The 24,640-nt window shown below is 37.4% G+C and overlaps 2 protein-coding genes and 1 pseudogene across 2 annotated transcripts in view; 2 read left to right on the top strand and 1 right to left on the bottom strand.

The window, feature by feature from the left end:
* Positions 1–24,640, top strand: part of LOC126765079 (lysosomal thioesterase PPT2 homolog) — a 541,306-nt gene that overhangs the window by 211,498 nt on the left and 305,168 nt on the right. The gene's annotated exons all lie outside the window — the stretch shown is intronic.
* On the bottom strand, positions 3,520–5,893 carry LOC126765084 (tigger transposable element-derived protein 2-like). Its single transcript, XM_050482700.1, has 2 exons — positions 4,069–5,893; positions 3,520–4,001 (listed from the first exon to the last, which is right to left on the bottom strand). Exons 1-2 carry the CDS (start codon positions 4,423–4,425, stop codon positions 3,615–3,617), a joined length of 744 nt encoding a protein of 247 aa, XP_050338657.1. The 5' UTR covers positions 4,426–5,893; the 3' UTR covers positions 3,520–3,614.
* On the top strand, positions 14,148–14,333 carry LOC126765652 (small nucleolar RNA U3; annotated as a pseudogene).

Below are 24,640 nucleotides of genomic sequence, written 5' to 3'. Positions count from 1 at the left end.
TGGAAAAATGGTTGACAAATTCTTCTGCGATAACTATTGGGTTGTTTAAGTGACCTGAAGGCAAATTTAAGCACCTAATTGCTGACGTGGTGGGCGAACCAGATAACTTTTTGAGGTCAGCCCAGATTTGTCTCGGATTGGAAGAAGGATTGATTTTGAGCGTAAAATCTTGGAGACATTTGCGCTTGGCTTGTTTGACGGATCGACGAAAGTAGGCGTTGGCTTTTTTGAAGCAAATGAGTTTTTCTAGTGTGCGGGATCGTTTGTAGTCAAACCACGCAGTTTGTTTTTTTGTTCTTAAAGAAGCTAATTATTTATTCCACCAAGGGATATTTTTAGAAATTTTTGAATGATTAGTTTGTGGAATGGAATCGTTTGCTGCTGAGAGAATAATTTTCGTTATTCGAGCGGTTTCCTGGTTGGGATTTACTGCTGTTGGGCTTTTGTCACATTTAGCTCTGCAGAGAGTTTGGAATTTTACCCAGTCAGCGTGATCGGTTTTGAAAATATTTTTTGGTTTATAAAATTTGTTTATTGGTCCCAAGTGTACTTTTAGTATTATGGGGAAGTGGTCACTTCCATGGAAGTAGTCTAGTATGTTCCATTCACATTTGGCGGCGAGCGTATCTGTACACAAAGTAACGTCAACATGAGAAAAAGTGGAGAAAGTTGAAAAATGGGTGGCTGAGCCATTGTTTAAGGAGATTAAGTTTAAGGAAAGGATTACGTTTTCTATATGTTTTCCTCTGGAGTTTACTGTCGTTGAACCCCATATTGGGCTCCATGCATTCAAGTCACCGGCCAAGATCATTGGGGAAGGAAATTTGCAGAAGTTTTGACTGGATATGTTTCACTTTGTATGGAATGTCCCTTCTTAGTAAAACTCCCATGCCTTGTTTATTTGTTTTGTTATGTGGAAGATTGTCAAATATACCAACGTATTGTTTGGGGGTATGAGCAGTCTGTTTGTAAGCGATATGTGTTTCGTTTAAGAGTATTATTGATGGTGCGTAATCTTTAATTAAGAGCTGGAGTTCGTGTAATTGTTAATGTAGCCATTTAGGTTCCATTGCATCATCGTACACATGTTAAGGAGTACTACATTAAGCGCTTAGATTAAAGATAACTAGAAAGATTGAAGAAGGGAGAAGATGAGAAAGCTTAAGAGAGAATGAGATATCAACTAGAATGAGTTGTCAGCTTGGCTGAGTGTCAACTGTTGAAAGCTCACTCAAGTGATTATTGAGAATCTTTGCTGTATTCAACTTCGTTATTTTCTGTGTTATTTTGTTCTTTTTGTTTGGAATGTTGGTGTATTGTGGGTGTATCAGAATCATGCATATAGCTATTGTGGGATGCCATTGAATTGGGTGGATTATTGTTGGCGGTTGAATATTTATTGATGGAATTTAGAGTGCTGAAAATTAGGGAAGATGTTGTTGGACTGAGAGAGGTAAGGTTTATGGGAATATCGTTGTTATTTATTGTCGGTGGAGAGTTGTGTTCACTTATGGAAGGAGTGGAGATAGATGCTGAGCAGTTTTCTGTGTACTGATTATTATTTTTATTTGGGGTGTGGTTGATGTTTGTATTATTTGAGGTTGAGTGCGGTGTAATTTGAGTTGCTGTTTTTAGTGCATTAGCAAATGATTCTGTTAAGGTGTTGGTTGGAAGAGTGTCTTTGTACTTTTTAAGAGCATCTCGCATGCTGCATTTTTCCAAGGTTTTTATTTTCAGTATTTCTTTTGCTTGCTGAAACTTAGGACAAGAGTTGGCGGAAGACGGGTGATCCCCGGAGCAGTTCATACACATCGTACGCTGGCAGTTTTCAGGGAAGTGTATTGGAAGTAGGCTTCCATCACGCAATTCACTGATTTTGTTTATGTTTTTGCTAATGGTTAAAATAGCATTGTGAACACGAAAACACGAGATTTTTGAAAGAGGCTTGGAAGTATCGTCAGATTTTAGCACAATAAATTTGGGATCGTCTTTTTTTGCAGGTGGAAGAGTAGGAAAAATTTCCGACAGTTTTTGATTCGCTTTTTTACGCTTTGGTTGGGGACTCTGGGCAAGCAGAGCAAACCTATTGTCGCCGAAATGGGTAGCCCCTTGGGGCATTTTTGATCAAAGAACACTCACAATTCTGTAATTAAGTTTTGCTTACTCACTTATATACAGCAAACCAAATATGTTTGCAAGAGTAGCTTAAGCAAATTAGAAGCACACGCGGGTTGCTATATGATTAGCGGAAACTCGGAAATAACAACGACACAACTGCTCTGCACGAATGTTAGTCGGTGACTGTTGCTGAATATTATATGGTAGGAATCCCTTGAAAAAGAATAAATTAATTTGTAATTTTAGAATCACTTGCATGCACAAAAAATCATTCATTCGATAAATAGTAAGGCTGAACCCACAACGGATTAGTCAAAAACGTTTTTGACTAATAAGACACAAAAACGTCTTATGCTCCAACCCACACCAAGCGAAGCACAATGCGACATTTTGTCTTTTTGTCTCGCTTGGTGTGCATTGAAATACAACGAAAAAAGGAAACGAATATTTTCAATAATTGAGTTTTCTGAACGAAATGAAAGAAATAAAAGAGCATGGTGGATGCATTTGTACAACCAGAAGCGCGATTCAGAAAATATTATTACATACACATTTGATTTCTGAACTGAGAATGCATCCGAGAAACTTTCGAAATTTCACTAGGATTCAGGTGTCAACATTCGAATATTTGATGTAAAACATTTAATTTTGAATCAAAATACAAACTACCGCCAAAGGATAACTCCTCCAAAATGATTAGTTATAACATTTTGCCTATGAAACACAACGGTGCATCTATAAGCAACAAAAGGTGTTTTCTGTCTTTTCTTGTCTGTTTCATTCGGCATGTGTTGATCGGCAACAAAGACGGTTTTGTCGTATTTGGTGTGCGTTGGCTGTATGAAAATACATAAGAAGTTCGACAACAGCTCTTCAAACAAGTCAAATCTCGATCATGCGTCTTCGTTTCGTCTTGTTCGGTGTGGGTTATCACATATGAAGCTATGAGCAGTTGTCGTATGAGACAAGAAAAACTGACTTTTGACTAACCCGGTGTGGGTTCAGCCTAATGAATGAAAAAACTAGTAATGAACGAAACATTTCTAATGAACGGAAATTTAGTAATGATTGATGTCTTGAAAACTATCGAATGAATGAAAACCGGTGAACTATCGAATAACTTGATAGTTTTCATTCGATAGTTCACTACTAGAGAACCGACCTACCGATTTCGACTAAATTTAAAACGTTTCATTCCCCTAAAATTCCTATATCACAGCGTAAAACTGGGTGAAATCGAACTAAAACCAAGGCTACTATCTATATACAGTAGATATCGGTTATATGCAATTGTTATAATGTAAAAGAAATTTTGCATACAGGCGGTAATTGCAAACAAGCGGTATTCGCTATATGCAAAATATATGCATATACACAATCAATTCGATGTAAACAAAAAAATTGCGCACAAGAAATAGAATATATAAATTTATTCAGATTAACTAAAAATTATATTTCACTTCAGTCAATTCATTTAGTTTGAAAATTGTCAAAATTTACTTAAAAAAATCTGTTATTTTCTTCTGGCATTTCTGTTTTTCAGAACTCTCTAGGATTAAATTTTCAATGTCTTCAAAAGACTCTAAGGGATCTATATTGTTATGGAAAAAATAGTCACGCAGCGAATCTAAGCTTAGCAAGGCATTTTTCGTTGAGGGGTGTTTAATACAAGTATCAGATTGCGCGAACCCTTCCTCATCTTCAATAGAATTTTCATTGACTGCCAATACGTCCGCAACAATATCCTCGTCCGACATGGTTCCAAAGCAGACAAGTTCATTGTCGCATTGAATGTATTCGTTTCCAAGTGTGCACCATTCATAGTTTTCGCCTTCAGTGGCTGCAATCTCATCTGTAATGAATTCAATGTTGTCAATGCCTGGCTGAAATGAACGATTTTATTTTAAATTTGTACCATCTTCAAACCACGAAATCTACCACGAAATCTACCTTTTTGAAACAATTCCTAATTGTTTGCTGCTTAACAATGTTCCAAGCACGATTTGCATATTTGATACCATCCAAAATAGTGAGCGATTTCAGCAATTCAACTATAGATAGGCCCTTCTCCAAAGCACAAATTTGTTTTTTTATTAGGATTTGTCGATATTCTATTTTAAATGAGTGGATGATACCTTGATCAAGTGGCTGTATAAGGGCAGTTGTATTTGGTGGCAAAAACTCAATCGTAATGTTTGAGAATTTCTCATCTGTATTGTGGCAAGGAGCATTATCAACAATCAAACATAATAAGATAAGATTTTGATGGAGATTTATTAGAATCTTTTCCCAAATAACACTCGCCATCCAAGCACTTATTGGCGTTGCTTTTGAGTTTTGAATCCCTTTGGATTCTCATACTTGCCTTTGTAACTTCCATTTGGCAACGCCTTGTAGTACAGCCCGGTTTCATCGGCATTAAATATACAATCCGGCGAAAATTTTTCAAGAATATGAGGCAAACGGTTAATAGTGAAGACTTCTGCACTTGTTGCGTTATTTTCGCAAGCTTCTCCGTAAATCTTGGAAAAGTTAAGAGCATTTCGCTGGCACCAACGCTGCAACCAACTACGGTCTGGCACATATCTTTCGTTTAATTTTAAGACAAATTCCTGTGCTTTGGAAAGCAAGACAGGTCCGGTAACAATTCCATTTTGGGATCGGATTTGGGTAAACCAGGACAACAAGGTTCTATCCAAATTCACGTGTGCGCCTTTCCTATCCCGTTTCCTATTTGGATTTGTTATGGCGCGGATTTTGCTCTCTTCGATTTGAATGCGCGATATAGTGCTTAAGCTAACTTTGTGTTTCGCAGCTATGATTTTTCGGTCTTTGGAAGTCTTTAAATCGTTTAAAACAGCAATTTTTTGTTTCGCTGTTAACACAACACGACGCGACATTGTAACAAGTGTAACACAAAATCATATGTTTGACAATCGATAAATCGATAGAATAAATTTAGTGTTTCAGTGTTGGAAAATTTGATTAAAGCAGAAAAAAATTTGTACATAACGATTCAATTTTGTTGAAATTTTTTTGCATAAATGCCCGTAGGAGTGGGTCTACCGACGACTGGGCGTTTTATAAATCCGGACTTGCAATTTACAAGTCCGAGTTAAAAAGAGCAAAAAGGACTACATGGAAATATTTTGGGAAAAAGTGAAGGGCTGCCATGAGTCCTCCCTGGGTTATCTTAAAGACGCAAATGAAAAGTAGGTTAGTTCCCGAGCAATACGTTTTCTAAAGGGAGTGCTCTTGGAGCGCTGCAAGAAGATTGCGCGGCCTTTGTCAACCTTCTGGATGAACGGCACTTGACTTGAACTTCATTCAAACTACGTTACAGCCAAAGACTTCAGGCCAATCAGCCTCTCTTCTTTTTCACTAAAAACTCTGTAGAGAATGGTTGACTGGTTCATAAGGGAGCACATTCCGAGGACAATTTATCAGTAGCGCAACATGTTTATTGTAAAGGCAAGTTAGTGGATACTGCTCTGCATACTATCGTGTCGAGTATCAAGGAAATGTACGAGCTCGACGAAATGTGAGCAGGGGAACCCCACAAGGTGGAGGTGGTTGAGGCGTCCACCGTCGGGAGCACTCTATCGGCTCCAGCTTCAGGCTTCTTGACTATTGCAGTATCTCTCAGACGGAAGTTGCAGCCATTAAGGTAGTAGTATATTTACTGCTCCGGAGTGCAGCCTCCTTCAGAGAAGTCACCATTCATGTGCATTTCGAATAAGTTCTATAAATTAATGAAGTTTTTAATTTTCAATTATAATCGTAATCGAAGACTCTTTTAAGGCAATAAGTGTTATTTAAATCAAATAAAAGTACTAAATTATGCGAACTCGTATTTCATCATTATTAGTATCGCTTATAATTTATATACATATATTGTTTTTTTTATATATTTTTGTCCAATTTATAGGTATTCTTCTTCTTTATAGCAGTTATAGCCAAGTTAACAACCGCACGCCAATCGTGTCTTCTTTTAGCAGTTTGGCGCCAATTCGAGATATTAAGTGCAGCCAGGTCATTCTCCACCTGATCTCTCCAACGTAGTGGAGGTCTCCCGCTTCCTCTGCTTCCCCCGGCGGATACTGCGTCGAATACTTTCCTCTTAATTCGCTGAACTATTTCAATGTCGTCGTTTAACACGTACAGCTCATTGTTTCATCGAATGCAACCTTCGACGTTGCGCAAGCGCAAAGGACTATAAATCTTACTCAGAAATTTTCTCTCGAAAACTATTAACGTCAACTCATCAGATACTGTCATTGTCCATGCCTCTGCACCATACAGCAGGATGGGAATAACGATTAACTTATGGAGTTTAGTCTTTGTTCCTCTTCACCTTTCAATTACCTACTCAGTCCGAAGTTTTCTGCTTTGAATTTCGAGGCTGACATTGTCGTTGCTATAATACTGGTTCCAAGTAGACGAAGTTATTTACGACTTCGAAGTTATGACTCTCATCAGTGACATGGGAGCCAAGTCACGAGTGCGACGACTGTTTGTTTGATGGCGATAGATATTTCATCTTGCCCTAGTTCACTAACAGACCCATTTGCTTTATTTCCCTACACATTCTCGGGAAAACAAAACTAAGGCCGCTAATGTTCAGGCCAATTAAATCAATATCACTCTTATAGAAGATTGTACTTACTCGATTAAGTTCTGCAGCTAGTAGATTGAAGAAGTCGCACTTCAGGGAGTCACCTTATCTGAAACCTCGTTTAGTATCGAAGGGCTTGGAGAGATCCTTCCCGATCCTGATGGAGCTTTTGATATTGTTTAACGTCAGTTCACACGGCCGTATTAGTTTTACGGCGATACCAAATTCAGGCATAGCGGTATAAAGGCAGCTCCTTTTCGCCCGGTCTAAAACAGCTTTGAAATCGAGGAAGAGGTGGTGTCTATCGATCCTCTTTCGGGTCTCCACGGGTCTTTTCCAAGATTTGGCGCATGGTGAATATCTCATCACTTGTTGATTTTCCAGACCTAAATCTACACTGATAAATTTGTTGACGGATACACAATACGCTCCATAGAACCTTATATGTGATGTTGAGGAGGTTTATCCCACGGAAGATCGTTTCCATCGTCGTCGAATGGGGAATCGGTTTCTACATCTCCTAGTGAAATGCTTTCACTGTCCTTCAACCCACCATACGTTTAGTACGCTCTGGAATTTTCTGTTAGTCGCCGGAATTTTCTTAGAATTTTCGAAAATTACCCCTGTACAGCCTGTTAAACTCTTTGTACTCACGCATTTCGGTCTCTCCTTTTTGCTTCAACTCGGTATTTATCCCATCCCGCAAATGTTGTGGTCGCGTGTAACGTGGCGACGTAGACAGTTTGTTTCCTCTCCACTGTGAGACGACTCTCTTCATCGTACAATCTTTTTTTTCCAGAACCCAATGGTCTCGTTTGCAGCACTTGTTCCGCCCATCGCACTTCTTGGACGGCGGTGAAGTCAGCATTCACTCTAACGAGGACATCAACCAACTGGTGAGTGGTACCTTCCCAATTAAGCGATCGGAAAGTCTAGGATAGGAATCATTTCTGGCCACTCCCAAGTGATTGGCAGCCAGAAAACTTTCCTCACTTGCGTGAACTTCTTCACACGGCTCCATCCTCCATTATGTGTATTGTAGTTATGTTCAGTTGAGAGCACGTGACATCCGACAAATATCACGTAATTTTGTATCCGTATGTATTCAAATGGGTACATTAATAAATATCTGAATACAAGAAATATAGGTACTTATGTACGAGGTGTTTTCAAAAAGTATCGCGACAGTTTGCTGACAGTTTTCTTCGATTGCAGGGACGTGGTGCATCATGAGTTCTTGCCACAGGGAAGAACGGTCAAAAAGGAATATTACCTGCAAGTTATGCGCAATTTGCGCGAAGCCATCCGCCAGAAACGCAGGGATTTGTGGAAGAACAAAAATTGGCTTTTGCACCACTATAACGCCTCTGCTCACACATCGTTGCTTGTGCGCGACTTTTCGGCCAAAAAAAAAACACACTATTGATGCCGCAGCCACCGTATTCCCCAGATCTGGCCCCTGTGACTTTTTCTTGTTACCTAAACTGAAGAGGCCCATGAAAGGACGACGTTACGCTTTCTCTTGACGAGATAAAGACGGATTACTTTGAAGGGGACAAAATAGATATTCAGGAATAAATAAATAATTTTTGAAAAAACACAAAATTCGCGATACTTTTTGAACACACCTCGTATATATTTTGTACAAATATGATTTTTTTACATGTGGGTATATATGTAATGTATAAAGTTTGGTATGTGTATGTATGCGTTGTTACTCTTATGCTTTATTTTCGTTTTTTGTTTGCCTGTGGTTACTTATTTATTGCAATCCTGCTTGCTGCTTCATTTGTCTATTTCATTTTGATCCATGAAGATGAATTCGTCCGAAGGAATTTCTTCTCTTAAATATGGTAAAGTCAGGGAGCATGTGTGCGTTTTGAAAATTTTTAAATAAAAATAGTCGCAAAAGTAGCTAAACGCATTTTCTTTCAAAAAAATAATTTCCAAAGTACTATTTAATGTAATTGATGTAATGAGGGAGTGTTCAGGCCGTCGTAAGCCTTGAAAATCCTGCCAAGAAAAGTCATTCAAAAGTGAATCATTGCACACATTAAGTAGAACTATTACTGTGTTCCGAAATTACTGTAGCATCAGATTCTGAAGGCAGCTCACAGTTTCCTTTTTTTACGATATTTATGTAACGTAAGCACCACGTTACTCCAGTACTTTCTCTGCTCCAAAATCGCACAAAAAAATTTTCGAAACTGTCCTGACATAGTCGTCTCGTCTTCAGGTACGGTGAACCTGAGTGTGACAAAAATTGGCCATTATTGGTTGTGTTGTTTTCTAAATCTTTTACGACTGGAATAGTTTTTAATATTTTTTCGTAATGGGTACAACAGCCTCAACGAAACTGCTATTCAAAATATAAATAATTTATTAAAAAACGAAACAAATTCCACGGTAATAATAAAACTACTACTATATGAGCTTAAGGCTCCCGAGCTATATAGGGACTACATACCAGAAGTGACCGTATTACTCAATACTTTAACCCTTATTTTTATACTCTCCCAACAAAGTTGCTAAGGAGAGTATTATAGTTTTGTTCACATAACGGTTGTTTGTAAGTCCTAAAACTAAAAGAGTCAAATATAGGGTTATATATACCAAAGTGATCAGGGTGACGGGTAGAGCTGAAATCCGGATGTCTGTCTGTCCGTCCGTCCGTGCAAGCTGTAACTTGAGTAAAAATTGATATATCATGATGACTTGGTACACGTATTTCTTGGCTCCATAAGAAGGTTAAGTTCGAAGATGGGCAAAAATCGGCCCACTGCCACGCCCACAAAATGGCGAAAACCGAAAACCTATAAAGTGTCATAACTAAGCCATAAATAAAGGTATTAAAGTGAAATTTGGCACAAAGGATCGCATTAGGGAGGGGCATATTTGGACGTAATTCTTTTGGAAAAGTGGGTGTGGCCCCGCCCCCTACTAAGTTTTTTGTACATATCTCGGAAAATACTATATCTATGTCAACCAACTCTATAGAGTCGTTTCCTTCAGGCATTTCCATATACAGTTCAAAAATGGAAGAAATCGGATAATAACCACGCCCACCTCCCATACAAAGGTTATGATGAAAATCACTAAAAGTGCGTTAACCGAATAACACAAAACGTCAGAAACACTAAATTTACGGAAGAAATGGCAGAAGGAAGCTGCACCCAGCCTTATTTTAAAAATTGAAAATGGGCGTGGCGTCGCCCACTTATGGACCAAAAACCATATCTCAGGTACTACTAATCTAATTAATTTTACAGCAAAATAAAAAAATATATAAATGACGGATAATGAAATCTCGATTATCACTTTATCATGCGAGAGTATAAAATGTTCGGTGACACCCGAACTTAGCCCTTCCTTACTTGTTTGGAAGGTATTTGGATAAATATGAGCATCAGTTAAGTTATGCGCACACCGATAACTCGACTTAGAGTCGGTTTCATGAAAGTGAACAATATCCGATCAACTTAAGAAAACCGTATTTTTTTTTAATTTTGTAAACAGATTCGACTACTTTTTATCAAATGGGAGCTATCGTAATAAAAAATATATTTCCTTGCCATTAACATTAAAAAAGGCCGTGATGCTGAAACACCTAATAAATTAGGGAAATTAAGTTAAATTAGTTAAAATTGACGTATTAGACCTACATTTTGCAGTTGGGTAATGGCTTCAACAATGTATTTCTTGAGGACATCCCCTTTGCAAGAACCTTTAATAAAAAAAAATTAGCTAATGGTTGGGACCAAGGCTTTCCATCTATACCTTGCATCATTATAGTCATTGCAGTTGTCGCTAATCTTAAAGTGCGATTTTCATCGCCATAATCCTCACCACCTGTCACCCTATCGAATTTCATATCATACTGAAAATTACATTTCATCACATGAAATCTACACAAACTTTTGTTCGAAAGAGAATCCCCTACTCCTAATCTCTAACGATTTTATGCTGCTTTGAGTAGAAGCGAAACGGGGTCAGTCTGTTCCAAAGTACTTTCGGATGGAAAATCGAATTCGTGCTTTGAGTGCCGATAAGCAAATGGCGACAAAAAAATACACCCAAAGCTATCGTTTAAAAAAAATGGCATATTCCCGACCGGGGCGATTACTACTTATAAGACTACTCGTAATACAAGAAGCTAACTGAGGAGAAACTGTACTCCAAACTAATGAAAGAGGACTGTTCCCTAAATGAGCTATTCCTTAACTGTTCCCTAAATCTTTTGAATTCTGTAGCCATTTGAGCTCACTGGACATTTAACCTTCTATTCTCCTGCTCTTTTTCATCCAGCTTTATTCTCAAATCCCTATTCTCTTCTCTCAATTTCCTTTTCCTCTCTGTACCTGCTGTCAGACCTCTACCTGTTTGCGCGACAAAATTAAGGGTTACATCCTCCTCAAAAACTGGAAGAGGACCTAAAATTCAAACATTATTTTCCCTTTCAATAACACAGTACAACAGCGAAAAAACATCAAGCTAAGGAAAACATTTAAAAGGTCAGATAATAATCCCAAAAATGTTCCACAGTGTAATTGGAAAAAGCTGCCCCAATGCACTGTAAGCATTTGAGACAGCTTCTTTAACTTGGGTAGCAAAATCTTCAAAACAAAATAAACTTGTTTATTAATTATCATTAGTATTATCAAAACGTATCTATAATTCTTTTACACTTTTGCTGTTTCTTAAAAAAAATTGTAACACCGGATTCTTTAAGTACTTTCCACTTTCTGCACAACTTATAGTCTATTTAAATTACTTACCGTTCGAGATCCATTCCATCGTTTGGAAATTTAAAAATCGTATTTCCCTCGATGCAGCGCACAATGCATTTCTTCCACATTGTCCAATTAAAATGTGTTTTATATATAAATATGTATGCAAATTACTTTTAAGCTACTTACGTTTATATTTGCTGCGTTATCGTTTTATCAAATGACTGGTATTACTTTATGGAAGTGAAAGACATTTTCTTCTTCTTTACTGGCGTAGAAACTGCTTACGTGGCTATAGCCAAGTTAACAACAGCGCGTCGGTCGTTTCTTCGTTTTGCAAGGTGGCGCCAATTGGAGATTTCAAGCAAAGCCAGGTCCTTCTCCACCCGGTCCTTCCAACGGAGTAGAGGTTTTCCTCTTGTTCTGCTTCCCCCGGCGGGTTCTGCGGCGATTACTTTCAGAGCTGGAGTGTTTTCGTCCATTCGGCCAACATGACTTAGCCAGCGTAGCCGCTATGTCAATGTCGTCATATATCTCATACAGTTCCTCGTTCCATCCAATGCTATATTCGCCGTAGCCAATGCGCAAAGGACCAGAAATCCATATTTCGTTTGCCATGGTCGTCACCAAAGAGGGGTCTCTCATCTGAGGCTGTTTTTGACACTGTAGGGAATATTCGCCTTCTCACCTTACCTCGCCTTCAAACGGATGTTCTTAGGCTATCCAGAGGATACTTGGTCAGAGATCGAAAGTCGTGGGCTGCTTGAGCCATTCACTTCCAAGTGAATGGCGATCAAAGAACTTTTCTCCCTTGCTCACTTGCTTCTTTACATAACTCCATCCTTTGACAAGACATTTTACGTCTCCTCTATAGCTCGAACGGATCGACGCCTATTCTGCTGAAACTGTCTGAATTTCGTCATGATGGAAGTTTCCGCTTCGCGAACAGCCTTTCTACTTATCAAAGGACTGACACATAAGTGCAGTCAAATTTTCCACCGTCAAACTACCACCTAGTGCAGTTTCCAACTTTTCCCTTATGTTTGTAACCGAGGACAATGGAAAAACACATGATCACAGTCTTCTATGGACTCCGCACACATCGAAAATACGGACTGACGTCATTTTGAAATTTGTATAGGTAGCCTCTGAAGCACTCATGCCTCTTTAGTATTTGGTTCAGGTGGTAATCCAGATCCCCATGTTGCCTAGTTATCCATGTATGTTCATGTTGGTTCAGATTTCTTTCTCTGCTCTCTATTTTTGATAGCTGATAGCTCATATAATCTCGTGAATTCGTCTCACTGAATATCTATGGGCGGCATACTATCTACATAGTACTTCACCTGCTTTGCTGGATATAGTTCGGAAAGGACTTGGTACTTTTATTGCTGTGAGCCTATGCACCGCATTTATTGATCTGGCATATACTTTTATGTCTGCTCAAGACTGGAGCAGCATATAGTATTACTGAGCTCATCGCTATTGCGCTATGTGTGTCTACATAGTGCGTCATTTGCAAACATCAGATCTATTATAGAGGCTTTAATTCCTTTTTGGTAGGTATTTTTCGTCCCGCTATTAATAATTGTGTAGTTACAATTCTAGAACTAGGCGCCCCCGATGGTTTGACCTTCTGCTACCGCAGGATATAGCCCTTGCGTTAAAATCGCCTACCATTGTTATCGGCGATTTACATCTGCTTTCTAAAGATAATTCAAGGAGGAAGTCTTCAAATTCTCTAATGGACGCGCTGGGACGACAGTCAATGTTGCTTTCTGTTACGGTTTGTTGCAGCAGAGCTTGTTTTGCGGCGTAGTCGTTTAAATTCAGCTGCAATATTCTCATTTTTATATTGTTTTTAGATGAGTTAGCTCTCCCCTCGACAACGACAACACATCACACCAACGCGATCCACATATGAAGACACCACACATGCAGACGTTCCACATGAAAGCACGACACACTAATACACACGAATATATACAACACATGCGGACATCACAGCACATTTCTACACTATTATCAAAACCGACCGCTCCAGGAGAAGAGGCCCTTTTTCTTTCCTCGATCTCGCACCGAGCGCACATCGGTCGCAGCATCACATTTTTAATATTGAGTAATAACGTTTTTCAAGTTATACTTCTTATACGAGTTCGGAAAAGGTTGCGATAGATTCAGGTTGCGCAACCTTGCTCAATATGAATCTACGCAACCTTGTCTGCGAAGATGTTCGGGCAGCAAGCGAAGCGGTGACAATCGGTGATCGTTTGTTCGTTTCTTTCGGCACAGCTCGGCTTTTCAATATTGCCATGCTTATGGTGTTGTTGTTTTTGTAGAACAATGTTTCAATTTTTGGTTGGTGACATATTCAATTAAAAATAAATTCTGTTGGGATTCGAACCTACGTGCTCGTCGTAACTTTTCAAGCGCTTACCACCAATACCACCATTGACACTTGTATTGCGTTGTCCTAATTATGGTTTGGTTATGCATGAAAGAAATATACAATGGATCGCCGATTGTTACCTCTTTCATTGCTGCTGCTGCGCATATGTATGTTTGTATGCTTGTGCATTATTGAAGTTATGCTTTTTTTTCCTTTCGTTTGTCTTTCATTTCTGCGAATTCTCAACTATTTTGCGTATATTTTGGTTGAAAGACTCTGCGTTGGCCGTTGAAAAATTAAGGCTATACTTTACAGGATCATTTCTGTAGTTAGTCTTCATTTACATTTTTTGGAAATCGACCCGCAATGACGAAGTATATATAGGTTTAAGAAGTTCATTTCTAATTTTGTCTTGTGGCATATTAGAAATGATGTTTCTTCGAAAATCGTTCGCTTACAACGGATAAAACGACTTCTGAGTGGTGATTTTAATGAATAAATTCCTTTTGGTTGGAATTCTCTGCGTTGGCCGTTGAAAAGTTAAGACTATACTTCTCAGGATCATTCATTCCTTTCATTTCTTTAAAGAAATTAATGACATTTAGAAATATGCATATTTGCATTATTTCGTTGTCATTTCCAATAGAATTTCTATGGCATAAGTAAAGTAATGGCCGCTGATTGTCACCCTTGCCGCTGTAGCAGCTTCGCCTACAAACATGCGTAAATATGTATGTATGTATACGTATGATCGTGAATACATATCGACGCAGATTTTTGCGAGAAGCACCAGAAAGTTGTGCAATTTATGCAGTGGCGTAGCTAGGGGAGGGCGGCAGGGGCGGTCTACGCCCCGACTATGACAATCACCTACCTATAAAAAATCGTAAATGTGTGGCAGAGAGCATAACCGCCACTAATCAAATAATCTAGGTAACTATAATATCGTACCACGAGCAAAATAAATTGATACGAGTATTTAAAAACAAAACAATGTGCACACTGTCAATCTCAGTATATACAGCAGTGTTGTCCAACGTGACTGTGTGCACGTTATGCTTGTGTTGGTTATTCTAGCGTCAACTGATCGCAAAATTCTGCTTTGCTTGCCTACGAAGTTGAATACAGCAGCACAATCGTGGTTTCACAGACACTTGTCGCGACATGTTGGTGTGAGGTGTCTGGCACTGTCCGTGCGCTATTGTGCGCATAGGCCGTGGACAACGCTGCTCTAGAAAATAGGGTGTTGTGTAAGAGTTTTTTTGTTACATTCATGTAATTAGGGTGTTGTGTTAGCATTTAAGCTACATATAAATTTTAAAGCTTAATGAGCAGCACTTTAATAGATATAATGTAATTTAAGTGATTGAGTTATTTAAGTGATTATTTTGAATTACTTTACATGTTTCTTAAATTTTATTGAGATGTTACTTGTTATGTAAGTTCTTTTTTTTTAACACGCTTCAAGAATTTCTTAAATTTTGCATGCAAAACGATACAGTCCTGGGCGGTAAACTTTCGTTTGACATGTACAAATTGATTAGCCGTTACAAAAGAGAATTAGGTGGAATTCGCACAACCAACGCTAGTCAGGGGATTCCCTTGATATAGAGCTCGTCACTTGTGTTGTGGATTGGGCAATTTCTTTTGTTTCCGACCGCATTTATTTCAATATTCTTTTACGTGAACGTGTGAAAGTTTAGTGCAAAGTGTTTGTTAATTATTAGATATTAAAAACAACAATTTTTGTATAAAACCGACTATTAAGATTCTTGAAGAAAATAAACAAGGTAAGTAAAGTATTTTTGCTATTATTTTCTAGTCATACCTACTTAAATACATATTTACAAATATCGGAAGAATACAACATTTCGATGGAACGACGAATTCGTCGCAAGAAACGCATGCCCGGTGAGTTAGCCACCGATACTGGACTTACACTTAGAGCGGAACTTCAAAAGGACATGTTAGAATGTATTGACAGATTCAATATTGAACTCAAAACACGAGTAAAGTCCATTAAAGACGTAGCTTCATTGTTTGAAGTTGTGCAGTCAAAGACCTTGCTTTTGGCAAACACTGAACAGTTTAAATTTGCTATACCAAAATTTACTAACCTTTACGATGAAGTATCAGAAACAGAACTACTTTTAGAAATACCAAGATTGAGAAGACATTTAAAAGCGGCTAATATCACTGTCTCTAATTGGGTGATGCTGGACTATTTGAAATTCATTGTGGAATGGAACTTTACAGCTTCTCTTCCGAATCTAACGGTCGCATTAAAGTTATTTATGACAATATGTGCATCAGTCGCTTCATGTGAGAGAAGTTTCAGCAAATTAAATTTAATTAAAAATTACTTGCGGTCTACAATGACTGAAACCAGATTAAACAATCTTGGTATTTTAACGATAGAACATGAAGCAACACAAAATATAAATTTTGAAGACGTGATTTCGGAGTTTGCAAGTGTCAAAGCTAGAAGGAAGAAATTTTAATTTTTTCACATAATATACTAATATAATATTTGTAATACTCGTGTTCTAATAAAATGTAAATGATTATTTTTTTACTTTAAAAGTTTTGATTGAGTTTTGGGGTGACACCTTCAAAATCCGCCCCGGGTGTAACCTATGTTAGCTACGCCACTGAATTTATGATTTTTGGCTTTTGCCATCGTCGCGAAAAGACGACTTGTTGGCAAAGGCATGCTCGGGGAGATGTTACTTGTGGAATTTGCGCCTGCGTTCATGAATGAAATCGTTTTTGTTGTAAAATTTACTACACTTGTTCTTCGCCAATTTGGCTGCCATATTGACTTGTGAAGATCAATTTTTTGTTGGTGACATATTCATATGTGTACGCATATGTATGTTTGTATGCTTGTGCATTATTTGTTTGGCAATGTATGCAAATATATGTACATATAAGTATATATGAATGTATGAACATGCAAGTCAATGCGCGCACATGTAATAAGTACATATATTGATAAGTGATGAAAATATGATTTCAATTTCTGAACGCGCACATGCGTATACATACACTCATATGAGCATGTGCAGATACACAAGATAGGATAGAAGATGTATACCTTTTAACATCGTATACTATACAAATAAATATTTTTCTTACTAATAGAAATTAAATTTATCACAGCAATATATATAATATACACATACATAATATTGCTGTGATAAATTTAATTCCTATTAGTAAGAAAAATATTTATTTGTATAGTATACGGTGTTAAAAGCAAAAAATTAAAAATTTATTCTGTCGAGATTCGAACCTGTGGTAGCATCTTGACTTTCGAAGCGCTTACCACCAACACCACCATTGACGCTTAGGTTGCGCTATCAAAGAAATAATTTTATAAATACATATATTTCTGTCTCTTCATATTTTCGGTTAGAATATGTGAGAGAATTGTAAAAAATGTTAAAATTGCGAGGCGAATTCCGACCTACCTGATCTTCACAGACAGTGTAGCCCGTGTTTCAAGAGGATGGAAAACAGCACAATATTATCGTGAATATCGAGCACGAAAGAAGGCAGAGCGGGAAAAGGAGAAATTGGAAATGATAGCTGGCAGTCAAACGAAGAAGAGGAAAACAGCTGCGGAATATCAGAGAGCGCGTAAAAAAAGATTCAACGTTTGCTGTTCCATCAATCTCTGCGGGAGCATCTATAACTACTGACGAATCAACGGTCGTCAATTCACCGATAACTGCTGGGCCTTCAACGCGTGTTGATGGATTACAAAAGAGAGATGATTACGCTGCATATTCTTTTCCGCAACGAAGAGACAGAACCACTTTTCTAGTCAAAGTTCCTTGATTTAGACTTTGCTTTATTCTTCATTTTATGTGCATAATAAATTTATAAAATGTGAATTTAAGTTTTCTAGTTTTCTTTCATACAAAATGAAAGCATTTCTTGGAATATCACTAAGAAGTATAACTTCATTTGCGCGTAGGGACTCCACGCACTTTTTTTAATATTCCGCATCCTACGTACTTACTATACAGTGAAGTCAAGTTAAAGAACGGAAATAAACGAATGTTTTTATTAATATTTTTAACAATTTACTAAGAGTGAAGTTTTAGTGCCGAGGTAAGTGGTGACAAGGAGGAAGGAAGCAAACATTGGTCCATCGAGCCATAGTGAGAGGCACTATGGAAAAGTAAAACAAAATGAACATTTGTGCGGTGACACATAAGTGCGTATTTTTTATTAACTTATACCGAATGAACGAATTTGGAAAAAAATTTAAGCAAAATAAAAAAAAAAAAACAAATTGTACTGTGACACAAAAGTACAAATGAAACAGTGAAAACAAAGTGAGATATCAACAGTGCAGTGACCACATAAGAGTGCTGTGCTGTGGCGAAATATATGTACATATGTACATATACATAAGTGTGATACTAGGCAAAAGATTTGCCCTCATAAAATATAAAACCAAAAAAAAAAGAAGGGAAACTATAAAATATAATTAAAAGATCAGGCGCGAAATAAATAACATAGCAGGCGCGAACCGGGACAAACAACAAAAAATATATACATAAATAACCACACAAAACGGGCACGAATTAATACAAAACTAACAAAAAAATTGAACAACAATATCACCAGCTCACCAAGAAGTCAGCACAACCAAAGGACAGGGAAAAGCGGCCACGAAACGCACACACACTTAATTCCACATCCACATACATACACTCAAATTGTCCCCAAAAGCCCTGACGGAAATCCAAGCGAGTTTTATCGTTCCTATCAGTATTTATATATGCGTATGTATGGTTTTTTAATAAAAAAAGCGCAAACAATAAAATATAATATGAAAGAAGAGAAATCCGTTGCAAACTGTTTTAGTATTCGGTTTATTTCCCGGTAAAAACCGAAATACCGCTAAAAACAAAACTGTTTGGTAATTCTTATAATAAATAATTGATTGCCGATAAATGCTTACCGTTGTGTGAAAACAAATTTACACCTTAATGCACCAATGGTGCTTGGCTAGACCCCATATATTTTGTATGAAAATATATGAACTTTGGTATTTTTCTATCACTTCGCACGGTTGATTTATCTGTTATCCGTATGTCCGTTACATGTCCAAATTGGTTTGTATGTTTATCTATGTAGGTCAAATACTTTAGCCGCTAGAGTGTTTTAAAGGTTAAGAAAAATGTAATTTTTCTCAAAATGTTACATTTCTTGTGAACGCTATTGCCACGCCCCTGGTAGGGATAGAGGGGAGGTTGAGGGCTTTCCTGAAAGCCCCAGGGGTGAACTAACTCGCAAAATGGTTTTGATCCCCCCCGGCACCATACCCTCCAACTGTAGTGAAACAAAAGGGGGGACATGGTCAAAGCCCATTTTCGCCTATTGCCTCGCCCCCGGTGGGGCCTTGGGGGCGAATTATACATTTCCTGAAAGCTCTTTAAATGACCTAACCGGTGCAATTTATTTGACCCACCTAGGTGGGTTAGAGCGTTTTAAAAGGTTAAGAAAAAATGTAATTTTTCTCAAAATGTTACATTTTTTGTGAACGCTATTGCCACGCCAAGCGTGAACAAGGCAGTCAATTTGATTTCAACCAAATCGAGAGGTAAGAAATTTCAAAAATGTATCTATATTGTACATATGTATATGAGCGTAAATACAGCACGTATTTCCATACAAATGTATGTAAACACCACTTGGCCTAGCCAAGCACCATTGGTCTCGTCTTGTATCAGACCGTTGGTCTCGACCAGGGATAAGTATTAACTTGCACCAAACCACCGGTACCCCTTATACTTAATCAAGTATAGGCAGGACTGCATAAAATAACTACTTTAACTTACAAACATACATATACATACATATGTGTAAATAAAATTTTATATACATCATATACATACATATATCCCACATATATTTATATATAAAGTACAAAGAGTGAATACTTTGATAATAATACTAACCACACATGCATGCAATATGATTGTTTAAACAAAATAAGTCCGAATCTCGTTTAGTAATAATAGTAAAATTTATTTAACTTTATGTGTATAGCGTACATATTACTTTTATATAAAACAGATGCCGATGTTAAAAAGGGAATTTCGTACCCAAAATATTTAACGCGCAAGCTCGTCGTCGTATCACGTCAGTGTCGACTTGACCGTAGCGCGCAGGATCTACTTGTCTTGTACTTCGGAGCGAAAGGTACTTTGCGAATAGTGTGTAAAGAATTCTGCTGTCGAATTGTGAGTAATGAAGTGTATGTGACGAATGTTGACGTGCGAATGGTTTTTGACGAATGTTTCGAAGGAATTGAATTTGTGTACGGCGAATGTTGATGGGCGAACTGCAGCTGACGAATGTGTCGAACCTGACCAGCGGACCATCCTTTATGTTTAGTGGGTTGATGAAGAAGTGTGGTGAGTTGTGTTCTGTGGTAATGTATGTGTTATGTTGTGGTGAATTGCGATGTAGCATTAGGATGCGCCAGTTTTACCGAGTAGAGGGGGTGGATGCTTTACTCATTTAAACATCCTGGGCCCCCTAGGCGAATATTTTGCCTAGTGTTACGCTTTTATACAGTTACATGTCCTTGCTATAAATGTTGAAAACCTGTTTGGTTTTAAACATGGTATTTGGAATGTATCATATTTGCTTTAACGTACATAAAATAAGAAACTATATTTTTGCGGATTTATCCGACTTACTATTATAGTAAAGAAGTGTATGCGTTGTTTGCTTTTATTAATTTTATTTGCGGTTTTATTTAAAATTTCTTTAACATCGGTTTGTTAAATTGGCTGTTTATTGCCTTTTCTGTGTTATCGGCTTATAAAAGATAGTAACTCCACGCCTGAGTCAGATGTGGCCAGATTGGGTACTCCTTAGCCCTGGAGTTAGGACTATGAAATTAGAGGGATCTTGCGAGAGAGTGGCCGTGAATGGAGAACGGCTTCGATTCATAGAGTAGAAAATTTTTCATAATTGACTAATGCTTTGTATAGCTGATTCCCATTAATCACCAATGTGAGGAGCGCTTATGTATGTAGATGTAGATAATTTTGTTATATTATAAATGTTAATAATATTTAAGTGCGTATGCACTCATTTGACCAGTAGTAGCCCGCCATCGCTCTAGGATTTGTTTAGAATTGTTTTTTATTTTCATTATTGGCGAAAGCCATCCTGCGGGGTCGAAAGGTTACGAACCTTGCTTTTTCTACCTTTATGTGGAGTATTGGAAAATTGTGGCTCTATTGGTTGTCGTACGACGTACCGGTCATTATTTGATCGAGTAGTTGTGGCTTTAGAGAAGTCTTCACAATACTGATCTTCTGGAGTTTTGTTTGTTATAGGGGGAAGTTTCCTTAACATTTGAAATTTCCTTAATTGGGAATTAAGGTATCTGTTTGTATTATACTCAACTTTAGTTGGCATGGTGGTAACTAGTTCTGTAACTAGTCCACTTTGTGTTTCGCTGTGCAGCGTTTGAACTTTTTGTGCCTTTGAGCAACATGGTGTCTCTTGGCAATTTTTACAGTTTGCAATTAAACCCGTGTTTTTTTTGTATGCGCCCTTTTTTGGTGTGATAGGGGATATGTGCTATAATGAAGCATTGTATGGTGTTTTTTATGACAATATAATATAAATTTGCTTTTGCAATTTGTAAATGTATGCGCATGTGACAGGCAAATTGTGCAAAGTCTTTTTGACCTTACAATATTATTTCGTTCGTTAACTTTTAGGCTTTTAAACTTCTCGCAAGATATAAGTTTATGCCCTCCTTTACATAGTTCGCATGACGTGTGTGTTTTCTGTTCGGATATGAACGAGTGCGTTTTGTAAAAGCTTTTGTTTAAATTTTTGTTGCTTCTAGCTTGGTGTCTATTTAAGCTTCCATTTTGGTAGGGTTTAATGTTCTTAGTTTTGATTATTTTTCTTCTAACCTTTCCGCAATTTCATATTGGGTGGGGAGAAAATCTTTCATTTGTTGCCACGTTGGGCACTTTTTTCGTGATGAGAGCGATTGCTCCCATAGAAGTAACGACTTTTCTGGTAATGCGGCGGTGCAAATATTTACCAGGATTGGGTCCCAGCTGTCAGTGGGAATATTTAGTGTCGATAGAATCGACAAGACATTTGAAACAGTGGATTCTAGTTTGATGAATTCTACACTTGTTCCTTTCTTAACTTTTGGCAAGTTCATTAATGTCGTTACTTGTTTATCGACCAGTATTCTTTCATTTTCATATCTCGCTTTTAGAGCTTCCCAAGCCAAATTGAAATTGTCGTCATTAAGAGCGAACTGTTTTACTATTATGCCTGCCTGACCTTTCGTCTTGTATCGCAGGTGATAGTTCTGGATGGTTGATGAAAACGACTGTAAACATGTCCCGGAAGGACGGCCATTCTTCATAACCTCCATAAAATATTTCTTTGTCACATGCCGGCACCTCGAGGTGGATGCCTGAACTTGCCTCTTGATATTGTTGCAGCTCTACTCTCGGATGTGGAGAAGGTTCAATTGCTTTTATTAGCTTTATTTGATCGGAGATCATAGCTTTTGTTTGTTCATGCTGGTCTAAGCAGTTTTCATATATCACGTAAGCTGATTGTTTCAAAGTTTGTGAAAGGTCTGAATCGTCAGAACCTACTATGGCGTCATGAGCCGCTTGGAGACGAGTCCAAAAATGATCGAGATTTTCCTTTTTTATTTCTAATGCGGATTCAGAGTTTGCCTGAATAGGCGAAGATGAAAGCCGAGTGCAGTATCTTACTAAACTTTCACTTTGTGAAACAAATTTAGCAACCTGGTTTGAGCGTGTAGCTCCTGCAAGTGTAATTTGACTTATATCGTCATTCATCTTTTCTATTTCTCAAAAAAAAATATTCAATTAATTAAAATTTTCTCAGTGTAGACTTATTTTAATAGGAATATAGTATGATTTGAAACCGAATACTCTTTTATGTAAATAAGAGTTTATTATTTCGGATTATCTTTCTGAAAATATTTGTTTTATTAATAACGTTTTGTATTACTTGCGACAGAATAATTTGTTGCTTTTTCTTTATTTTTATGTTTTTATTATCTTATCCCTATGGTAATTTGTAATTTCTTAACTTAATTATTAAGAAACGCACTTTTAATTAATTTTTATTTATTATGTCCGAATGTTTTGTATTGAGGTACACCCTAATACGTGGACTTCTATATACATGCGTATGTAGGTACTTATGTTTTGTGCAATTGAGAGCTCGTTGGAGAGATCAATGTGCTTTTTACCTAAACATGCACGAATTGTTAGTATTATGTTTATGTTCTTAATCAATTGAGAGCTCGTTAGGAGATCAATTTGCTTTTTTAAGCTTGCTTGTTGATGCACTGTGAAGTGAGCGCGAAAACGGAATTGAAAACAAGTAAGGAAGGGCTAAGTTCGGGTGTCACCGAACATTTTATACTCTCGCATGATAAAGTGATAATCGAGATTTCATTATACGTCATTTACAAATTTTTCAAATAGCGTATTTTTGTAAAGTTTTATTCCGCTATCATCATTGGTTCCTAATGTATATAGTCGTATTATACAGAAAAGGCATCAGATGGAATTCAAAATAGCGTTATATTGGAAGAAGGCGTGGTTGTAAACCGATTTTAACCATATTTTGTACATATCATCAGGGTGTTAAGAAAATATAACACACCGAATTTCATTGAAATCGGTCAAGTGGTTCCCGAGATATGGTTTTTGGTCCATAAGTGCGCGAGGCCACGCCCATTTTCAATTTTTAAAAAAAGCCTGGGTGCGGTAGTTTAGTGTTTCTGACGTTTTTTGTTAGTCGGTTAACGCACTTTTAATGATTTTCAACATAACCTTTGTATGGGAGGTGGGCGTGGTTATTATCCGATTTCTTCCATTTTTGAACTGTATATGGAAATGCCTGAAGAAAACGACTCTGTAGAGTTTGGTTGACATAGCTATAGTAGTTTCCGAGATATGTACAAAAAACTTAGTAGGTGGCGGGGCCACGCCCACTTTTCCAAAATAATTACGTCGAAATATGCCCCTCCCTAATGCGATCCTTTGTGTCAAATTTCACTTTAATATCTTTATTTATGGCTTAGTTATGACACTTTATAGGTTTTCGGTTTCCGCCATTTTGTGGGCGTGACAGTAAGCCGATTTTGCCCATCTTCGAACTTAACCTTCTTATGGAGCCAAGGAATACGTGTACCAAGTTTCATCATGATATCTCAATTTTTACTCCAGTTACAGCTTGCACGGGCGGACAGATAGACATCCGGATTTCGACTCTACTCGTCACCCTGATCACTTTGGTATATATAACCCTATATCTGACTCTTTTAGTTTTAGGACTTACAAACAACCGTTATGTGAACAAAACTATAATACTCTCCTTAGCAACATTGTTGCGAGAGTATAAAAAGGGTGCATACTTTGATATGTTAATATGCACTTTGTAAATATGTTTCGCAATATGTATATGTTACATGCACTAAGTAAATATGCTTATTGTATGTATGTTTGTATTTTTTGCTTCTTTTATTTTGTTTTTTTATCTTATAACTTTTATTTACGTATGTTTGTGCCTTTGCTTACTTCTTTTATGCAATCCTGCTTATTGTTTTGTTAAACATAAGAGGTATGCCGGAAAAATTGCAAGATGATGTACTTGAATGTTTTTTGTTTTTTTTATAAGTGTATGAATAAACGAAGGTAAGCTAGTAGTAAATAGGCAATAAAGTAATATTAT

The sequence above is a fragment of the Bactrocera neohumeralis genome, unplaced genomic scaffold, assembly GCF_024586455.1.
Source record: "Bactrocera neohumeralis isolate Rockhampton unplaced genomic scaffold, APGP_CSIRO_Bneo_wtdbg2-racon-allhic-juicebox.fasta_v2 cluster10, whole genome shotgun sequence".
NCBI lineage: Eukaryota > Metazoa > Arthropoda > Insecta > Diptera > Tephritidae > Bactrocera > Bactrocera neohumeralis.
Note: the sequence above shows the minus strand (reverse complement) of the source record. Positions and strands in the feature narration are given on the sequence as shown.